Below are 10105 nucleotides of genomic sequence, written 5' to 3'. Positions count from 1 at the left end.
GCTCACATAAACACGCAGATGGCATCGTTTTTCCCCATTTATCGAATACAATAAAACAAAACCAAACATGCAGTAGTTAGGACACAACATTTGGGAGTAATCCATATCTCCGTTTATGAGAGTGCTAGAACTTCGCAAGAGCCACCGTAGCGAAGCCGGGTCCGCGCAGATCACAGAAATGTCTGTTTCATTTTTCTGTTGCGACCGGAGCCTGCGCTAGGCTTATTTTAATATCTCTCATTCATAAGCTTGCCCCGTATGGTTTAAACAAAGACTTCCTTTCCTGGCTGTGCAGGGAGGGGGGAAGAGAGAGACAGCTGCTTGCAACAGGAAATGTCTGGTGTCCTATTACTAATGCAGACACAGAGCTGTAAGTGAGTAAGGGGGGTTTTCAGCTGACAGGTAGATTTTCTCATCAGTAGAGTAGCAATGGGAGATACTAGAATGTTCCGTAAAATCATATCTACTTAGCATTACATCCGGACAGTCAGGAACATTGGATACCATCTGTGTCTACCCACTATTCTAACAATGAACGGTCTCTCCACATTCATTTACTCCTCTATACGGTTATTACTGGGAATGACACTATGATGACTTTTCTTCTGGGAGACACAGATCACATGTGACTGATATTGCAGTGTGAATATAAACTTATATTTTTTCTGTATTTTTCTGACCTTACATTGTGGGTTATGAGGTGTTTTGGGCTTGTTTTTTTGTATCCTTTATTTTTAACTTTCCAGTTGGTTAATTGGGATTCCAATATAAGCCCATATATCCTGGGAAGTGTCAGGTTCTGGGATTTAATTATATTTTTTAATAACAATTTCATTCACGATTATTCACTTAACTTATTGTTCATTACATTTTCTCAAAATAACATATTTCTCTTTTTTTACACATCCTAATACTGATTTATTTATATTTCAAAGAAAACATTTCTATGAGTGTATACACTTCACAACAAACACTTTTCCATATATTTTATTATCCATCAGTTTTTTAAGCTGCTTTTATCGTTATAACTTTACCATATCACTTTTTATTCTCTTTTCTTATCCGTTGCACTTTCACTGGCCACTTGGTGGTGTCACATTTGGCTCTTTTCACATGCATTGTTTTGTTTCCTGACACCACTCACTGTCACCCCTAGATTGTTTCCTATAGAATTATAGATCCGTGTCCCTCGTGATGTAAAAACTGTATGAAGTATATAGTTTGAAGTCTGGGATCTGCATATATGTGGCTAGTTTTGTTTCGGATAACATGATACATGATTTTAGTTTTTTTTGTCTAGTCTCGCTTGAATATAGATCAATATTAATTAGTCTCCTGATGACGCCTTTGGTGAGGACGATGAAACCCGTAGAAATGAGAGGCTTGGAGAGTGAGTGTGTATACATCACCTCACCCTATATACTGAGATGTAGGGTACATGTTTTTTTCTATTAGTCACCTACTGACTAACCTTCAGGGGGTGAATTATGGGTATAGTTTTACATTTGGAATTAATAAGGTTTATATTTATCCTTTTGTCAGCAAACATGAGGAATGACAAGAGACAACCCATTTAAGAAGATTTAATTTTGGTTAAAACTATTCCAACATTATGAACATAAAAAGTCTTCTCCCCTTTGTTATGTCTCTGATGTTTATTAACAGTTGATTTCCAAGTAAAATATTTCCCACATTAAGAAAATAAAAAAGGCTTCTCATCTGTGTGACTGCTCTGATGGCGATGAAGAAGCGCTTTCTGGTTAAAATGTTTCCCACATTCTGAACATGAAAATGGCTTCTCCCCTGTGTGAGTTCTCTGGTGCTTAACAAAATTTGATTTATTGTTAAAGCATTTCCCACATTCTGAACATGAAAAAGGCTTCTCTCCTGTGTGAGTTATTTGGTGGATAACAAAATGTGATTTATGTACAAAACATTTCCCACATTCTGAACATGAATATAGTTTCTCCCCTGTGTGAGTTCTCTGGTGCTTAACACAATGTGATTTATTGTTAAAACATTTCCCACATTCTGAACATGAAAAAGCCTTCTCCCCTGTGTGAGTTCTCTTGTGGGTAACCAATTGTGATTTCTGTGCAAAAGATTTCCCACATTCTGAACAGGAAAAAGGCTTCTCCCCTGTGTGAGTTCTCTGGTGGGTAACAAAATTTGATTTCTGTGCAAAATATTTCCCACATTCTGAACAGGAAAAGGCTTCTCCACTGTGTGAGTTCTCTGGTGCTTAACATAATCTGATTTCTTGTTAAAACATTTCCCACATTCTGAACATGAAAATGACTTCTTTGCTTTAGGAGCAGTTTGTTTTTTAATGCCTCTTTTGTGACTTTGATTTTCCTTAATAGTCAGTAATGAATCAGAAGATGGGACCTGTTTCATAGGATCAGATGACAGATCTTTGCTGTGAATGGATGATGATATATCTGGAGTAATAGCTATCACTTCAGTTGTATCTTGTAGGATCTCAAGATCATCAGATTTAAAAATTGAAGATGTCAGCTGTCCCTCTGATCTCCTGCTACAGTCATCTGCGAAGATAAAAAAAAAAAAAAAAATTTAATAAAATATTAAGTTTTATATTTTTGAACATTTCTACTTAAACTGTACATAAAAATGGCAACCTATGTAAAAAACTTTAATTATTTACCTAGACAATGACAGTTCACAGTCTAATAGAAAACCTTGTTGGATGAACCAGCAGTGTGTGGTGTTCAACTGTTTGTTCATTCTGCCTCCCAAATATCAAATAAAAAGAAACCAATCAATGTTATGTAGGTGAAAATAATACCAATTCTCATCTCACAAAAAACAAGTCCCCACTCAGGTCCATCATCTGTAAACACTATTAGTGGCTCAAAGGCTGTTGAAAAGCAACAAGGTTTCCATAAACCAATCCAGTTATATCCGCTTTCACTTCGGAGTCTTGCAATGTGCGCAAACAACATTTAGGATTAGAGTTGAGCGAAACGGGTCGAAAAATTTCAAAAGTCGCCGACTTTGGGCAAAGTCGGGTTTCATGAAACGAAACCCGACCCTAGGATGAGGTCGGCCACGAGGTCGGCGACTTGAGCGCCAAAGTCGCGTTTCAAAAGTTTGTTTTGCGCTCTTTTTCAGCCAATCAGGATCCACGGACACTGTGGGCAACGTGATGACATAGGCACGGGTCACCACCATCTTTCAGAAGGGCATGCAAGTGATTGGCTTGCTTTGGTGGGCGTCACAGGGGGTATAAAAGGGCGTGCACGCCGACCGCCATCTTACTTCTGCCGATCTCAGTATAGGGAGAGGTTGCTGCTGATTCTGTAGGGAGAGTGTTAGGCAGGGAAGAAAAAAAAACTGCTTCTGCTGCTAGCGATTGTGCCTGTACAACACACCAGTCACTGTGTGTGCAGTGCAAGGGGAGGCTATATTGTGGTGTATCAGTGGTGTTGGTTGTTGGGCTGCCTTCTAAGGCTTCCTGACAGCTGGCGTTGCTGTTTACCCACTGCTCTGCAAACTGCTTTTTTAAAAGCAATCCCAATTTTTTTTTTGTCCTGCTGAGGTACTGAGCTGCAAACTGCTTTTTTAAAAGCAATCCCAATTTGTTTTTTTTTGCCCTGCTGAGGTACTGAGCGTGCATTTTTTCACACCATACAGCGGTGTACGCTCCTCACACAGTACCGTGTAACGGCTGTTATCACAGCCACAGTGAAGCTATCTGTGTCACTCTGTGAGAATAAGTCGAGGACATGTTCCGTTCTTACAGACCTGTACTCTAGGGAGATTCCTACTCTGCCCAATTCTACATACACCTTGTAGTTTGTGATACACTAGCCAATTTCTGCCTGTGACATAGCACTCAGATATTCAGTGGGCCTCACACAATCCAAAAGTGTCCAGTGTCTGCAGAAATTCAAAATCTCACTTATCCTCTAGTCACTTTGGTCACAGCTGTGCCATCGAGCCTGTGACATAGCGCTCAGATATTCAGTGGGCCTCACACAATCCAAAAGTATCCAGTGTCCACAAGTGTCTGCAGAAATTCAAAATCTCACTTATCCTCTAGTCACTTTGGTCACAGCTGTGCCATCGAGCCTGTCACATAGCGCTCAGATATTCAGTGGGCCTCACACAATCCAAAAGTGTCCAGTGTCCACAAGTGTCTGCAGAAATTCAAAATCTCACTTATCCTCTAGTCACTTTGGTCACAGCTGTGCCATCGAGCCTGTGACATAGCGCTCAGATATTCAGTGGGCCTCACACAATCCAAAAGTGTCCAGTGTCCACAAGTGTCTGCAGAAATTCAAAATCTCACTTATCCTCTAGTCACTTTGGTCACAGCTGTGCCATCCAGCCTGTCACATAGCGCTCAGATATTCAGTGGGCCTCACACAATCCAAAAGTGTCCAGTGTCCACAAGTGTCTGCAGAAATTCAAAATCTCACTTATCCTCTAGTCACTTTGGTCACAGCTGTGCCATCGAGCCTGTCACATAGCGCTCAGATATTCAGTGGGCCTCACACAATCCAAAAGTGTCCAGTGTCCACAAGTGTCTGCAGAAATTCAAAATCTCACTTATCCTCTAGTCACTTTGGTCACAGCTGTGCCATCGAGCCTGTGACATAGCGCTCAGATATTCAGTGGGCCTCACACAATCCAAAAGTGTCCAGTGTCCACAAGTGTCTGCAGAAATTCAAAATCTCACTTATCCTCTAGTCACTTTGGTCACAGCTGTGCCATCGAGCCTGTCACATAGCGCTCAGATATTCAGTGGGCCTCACACAATCCAAAAGTGTCCAGTGTCCACAAGTGTCTGCAGAAATTCAAAATCTCACTTATCTTCTAGTCACTTTGGTCACAGCTGTGCCATCCAGCCTGTCACATAGCGCTCAGATATTCAGTGGGCCTCACACAATCCAAAAGTGTCCAGTGTCCACAAGTGTCTGCAGAAATTCAAAATCTCACTTATCCTCTAGTCACTTTGGTCACAGCTGTGCCATCGAGCCTGTCACATAGCGCTCAGATATTCAGTGGGCCTCACACAATCCAAAAGTGTCCAGTCCCCACTAGTGTGAGCAGAAATTCAAAATCTCCCCTGTCCTATAGACACCTTGTACCTTGTTTTACATTACTATATAGTTTGTTGGATTTTGTCTACATTTTTACCAAAAATGAGGAAGGCTGGTGGAAGAGGCCGTGGAATTGGGCGGGGGTTGGCAGCTGGTAATGATGGTGTTGGTGGTGGATCTGATGGTAGTGGCAAGAGCAAAATAGGACCAAATGCAGGTGTTGAGCCTGCGTCATCGTCTGGCTCCATAAGGCTTCGAAGGCTTAGTTTTCTAGGAGTTGGCAAACCGCTTTTAAAGCCAGAGCATCAGGAAAAAGTTTTGTCTTACATTGCTGACTCAGCCTCCAGCTCTATCGCCTCCTCTTCTTCAGTTGTAAAAAGTAAAAGCACTGAGTCGTCATTGGAGGCTCATGTTCATGAAACACACCTTTCCTTGTGTCCTTCACCCCAACCAAGATTGAAGGATGACGCAGGCCATACTACTGATTACTCGATGGAGCTGTTTTCACATACCATGCCTGGATTATCAAGTCAAATGGTGAATTACCCAGGCCAAGATGAATCTGACATGGAGTGCACTGATGCACAGCCGCTGATGGATGATTCTGCTGGTACATTCACTCAGAGCACTACATTGTCCTCGCAGTGTACAGAGCCAGATTCTGACACTGATGAGACTCAGGTGCCCCTTCCCGCACACTATACCACCATACACGGTGACACAGAGGAAGGTGCACATGACATTGAAAAGGAGGTGATAGATGACCCAGTTGTTGACCCAGATTGGCATCCATTGGGGGAAGAGGGTGCTGCTTCCAATAGCTCAGATGAGGAGCATCCACAGCAGACATCGACATCGCAACAGCTGTTATCTGGCAGGCCCGGAGCACTCCAAAGACAGGTTCCAAAAATCAAAAGAGTTGCTGGACAGCTTGTCCAGAGGGTCAAAAGATCACAGCGTGCTAGGCCGCAAAATGTCTGCCAAAGTAGGAAGAGTCCAGTGTGGCACTTTTTTGAACAAAATCCTCATGATCAGGCCAAGGTTATCTGTAAGAAGTGCGCAAAGACCTTTAGCCGAGGGAAAAATCTGAAAAATTTGAATACCAGTTGCATGCTTAGACATTTAACCAGCATGCACTTGCAAGCGTGGACACAACACCAAACCTCAAGTGCCACATGTGCAACTGATCACAACGAAGGTAGTCAGCAACGCTACATTGTTTCCCCCACTGTAAGCCCACCGGTTAGCACAGCAGCAAATGTTGAGGTGTCGTTGCAAGGCCACAGCAGTCAGGGAATCCCACTGTTATATCAACGAAAGACTGATTCTAGGCCATCAGAAAGAACACCAACTCCATCACCATCATCAACCCTCTCTGTCCGCCCTGTCCACCGCTACTTCCACCATATGCAGCTCTCAAGTCCAGCTCACCCTCCCAGACACTATGAATAGGTCAAGAAAGTACTCAGTCTCTCATCCACGTACACTGGGTTTGAACGCCCACATTGCCAAACTAATCTCGTTTGAGATGATGCCCTTTCGGTTGGTGGAAAGCGCAGCTTTCCGCGAACTCATGGCCTATGCAGTACCACGCTATGACCTACCCAGTCGCCACTTCTTCTCTCGCAAAGCCATCCCAGCCCTCCACCATCATGTGAAAGACCGCATTGTCCATGCACTCAAGCAGTCAGTGAGCGGAAAGGTGCACCTCACAACTGATGCATGGTCCAGTCGGCATGGCCAGGGCCGTTACGTGTCCATCACTGCGCACTGGGTTAATGTGGTGGATGCAGGGTCCACAGGGGACAGCAGTGGTGGGACAGTGCTGCCTAGCCCACGGTATAGGAAACAGTTGGCTGTAGGCGTTCGACCCTCCTCCTCCAGAAGCGAAAACTCGTCCAGAGCGCAGTCGTACGAGCACTCCATCTGCAGCTGCCACTGTTGCACACGAGGTGTCCCCCTATCGAACAGCTAGTGGAAAGCGTCAGCAGGCTGTTGCAGATGATGTGTTTGGGCGACAGACACACCGCCGAGGTGCTGGCCGAGTACTTTCAGCGACAAACTGAGTCATGGCTGGGCAGTGTACATCTTGAGGCAGGCAAGGTAGTTAGTGATAACGGCCGTAATTTTGTGGCAGCCATAGCCGTTTCAAAACTCAGCCACATACCTTGCTTGGCTCACACCTTGAACCTGGTGGTGCAGTGCTTCCTCAAAAATTATCCGGAGTTAACAGCCCTGCTCCAGAAGGTGCGAAGACTGTGCGCGCACATCCGCCGGTCGCCTGTACACTCCGTTCGTATGCAGAAGCTGCAGCGATTGCTCCACCTTCCCAACCACCGCCTCATTATCGACATTGCAACAAGGTGGAACTCCACCCTGCACATGGTGGAGCGGCTGTGCGAGCAGAGGCAGGCCATAATGCATTTGTGGGAGGATACACGGCCAGGCACTTTGAGAGCAGACATGGAGTTGACAGGTGTGCAGTGGTCGAAGCTGAAAGACCTCTGTAAAGTCCTTCAGTGTTTTGAGGAATGCACACGGCTGGTAAGCGCAGACGACGCCATCCTAAGCATGAGCATCCCACTTATGCGTCTGCTCATGCAAACTTTGACGCACCTTAAGGAGCAGGCTTCTGCAGCCAATGTTGATGAGGAAGAGGAGGGAATCCTTGATGACATTCAGCCATTGTCTGCTCAGGGACCTCTCCTGGACGAGGTGGAGGAAGAAGAGGAGGAGGATGATGGGGATGATTACTTAGGGGAGGAGGATGCATCTCGTGGGGCAAGTGAAAATGTTGGCGTGGCAAGGTCTGGTACAGGGTTTGTGCATGACTGGAGGGATGTGGATTTGCCAGAAAGTGCTCCTCCAACCAGCACTCGCAGTGCATCATTGACACCGGGAACATTGGCCCACATGTCAGATTATGCCTTGCAGATCCTAAAAAGGGACCCCCGCATTGCCAAAATGATGAACGATGACGACTACTGGTTGGCCAGCATCCTGGATCCACGCTATAAAGGCAAATTACAAAACATCATGCCACAGGAGAACCTTGACATAATATTGGCTAATAAACAAGCAACTCTGGTAAATCGGTTGCTTGAGGCATTCCCAGCACACAGCAGCGGTGATGGTTCTCACACGAGCCGTACGGGCCGGGGTCAGCTTGGCAGAGGTGTTCGTGGTGCACACAGCAGAAGTGGCGTTGGAGACAGGGGTTTCATGACAATGTTGTGGACTGATTTTTCAAGTACCGCTCACACAACTGGTAATACTGCATCGATGGAAAGTGACAGGAGACAGCAGTTGTCAACTATGGTTACAAACTACTTTTCCTCCCATATCGATGTTCTCCCACACAGGTCATTCCCCTTTGACTATTGGGCTGCTAAACTGGACACCTGGCCTGAATTGGCACAATATGCCTTACAGGAGCTCGCTTGCCCAGCTGCAAGTGTGCTATCGGAAAGAGTCTTCAGTGCAGCTGGATCAATCCTGACAGAAAAAAGGACCCGTCTGTCAACCCAAAATGTGGATGATCTAACCTTCATTAAAATGAACCACGCATGGGTTTCCAAGGATTTTGTCCCACCTTCCCCTGATGACACATAGGGTGACAGAAAAATGGCTTGCTTTGGTCCACCTATTCCTGGGTCTTGACCTATTTCACCTTTTGCATCAGCTGAATGTCCAACATCAACATATGCCACTTTCTAAAACTCCCTAACTGTGCTGCCTCCCCCCCCATGGCCGGGGTCACCACCTAGCGCACGACACCGTGCGAGTGCCGTTGCCCTGGACAGGTGGGTAGGCCGAATCTTGGGCGCGGGCACTGGCACAGGGTCCCTCATAGTGCAATCAAGTGTCTCTGACGGTGGTGGTGCACACCCGCCGTCACACACCGCCGTACTATGAGGGGCCCAGTGCCAGTACCGACGCCCACGAGTGGGCCCCCCTTGCTTGGGCGGGGCCCCAGCATTTGCAATCTTTACCTCTCCCTGCTCCTCCGCTGTGTAGTCTGGGCCGTCAAATCCATACTGGGCCTGACACCGTTTGAGCCTGCCTCCTGATGTATAGACATATATTTTGAATGTGTACGCTATCCATACATGTTATCTGGGGATACGGTACCCTTTCTAACCTTTGTGCAATCACGTGCAATCCATACTGGGCCTAACACCATCTGAGCCTGCCTCCTGATGTATAGACATATATTTTGAATGTGTACGCTATCCATACATGTTATCTGGGGATACGGTACCCTTTCTCACCTTTGTGCAATCACGTGCAATCCATACTGGGCCTAACACCGTCTGAGCCTGCCTCATGATGTATAGACATATATTTTGAATGTGTACGCTATCCATACATGTTATCTGGGTATACGGTACCCTTTCTCACCTTTGTGCAATCAAGTGCAATCCATACTGGGCCTAACACCGTCTGAGCCTGCCTCCTGATGTATAGACATATATTTTGAATGTGTATGCTATCCATACATGTTATCTGGGGATACGGTACCCTTTCTCACCTTTGTGCAATCACGTGCAATCCATACTGGGCCTAACACCGTCTGAGCCTGCCTCATGATGTATAGACATATATTTTGAATGTGTACGCTATCCATACATGTTATCTGAGGATACGGTACCCTTTCTAACCTTTGTGCAATCACGTGCAATCCATACTGGGCCTAACACCGTCTGAGCCTGCCTCCTGATGTATAGACATATATTTTGAATGTGTACGCTATCCATATATGTTATCTGGGGATACGGTACCCTTTCTCACCTTTGTGCAATCACGTGCAATCCATACTGGGCCTAACACCGTCTGAGCCTGCCTCCTGATGTATAGACATATATTTTGAATGTGTACGCTATCCATACATGTTATCTGGGGATACGGTACCCTTTCTCACCTTTGTGCAATCACGTGCAATCCATACTGGGCCTAACACCGTCTGAGCCTGCCTCCTGATGTATAGACATATATTTTGAATGTGTACGCTATCCATACATGTTATCTGGGGATACGGT

At 45.5% G+C, this 10105-nt stretch overlaps 1 protein-coding gene across 2 annotated transcripts in view; it reads right to left on the bottom strand.

Annotated features, from left to right (window-relative positions):
- Positions 1 to 1567: 1567 nt before the first annotated feature.
- The window catches only part of LOC141101510 (gastrula zinc finger protein XlCGF66.1-like), a 108622-nt gene continuing 100084 nt past the window's right edge, over positions 1568 to 10105 (bottom strand). For both annotated transcript variants that reach the window (XM_073590639.1, XM_073590638.1), the window contains exon 7: positions 1568 to 2546. In XM_073590639.1, the coding sequence (XP_073446740.1) occupies positions 1897 to 2546 (650 nt within the window). In that variant the 3' untranslated portion in view covers positions 1568 to 1896. The remainder of the gene's footprint in view (positions 2547 to 10105) is intronic.

This window comes from Dendrobates tinctorius, unplaced genomic scaffold (assembly GCF_039654945.1).
Source record: "Dendrobates tinctorius isolate UK_male_01 unplaced genomic scaffold, ASM3965494v1 ptg000119l, whole genome shotgun sequence".
In the NCBI taxonomy this organism is placed as follows: Eukaryota; Metazoa; Chordata; class Amphibia; order Anura; family Dendrobatidae; genus Dendrobates; species Dendrobates tinctorius.
This window is presented reverse-complemented; position numbering and strand designations above follow the sequence as displayed.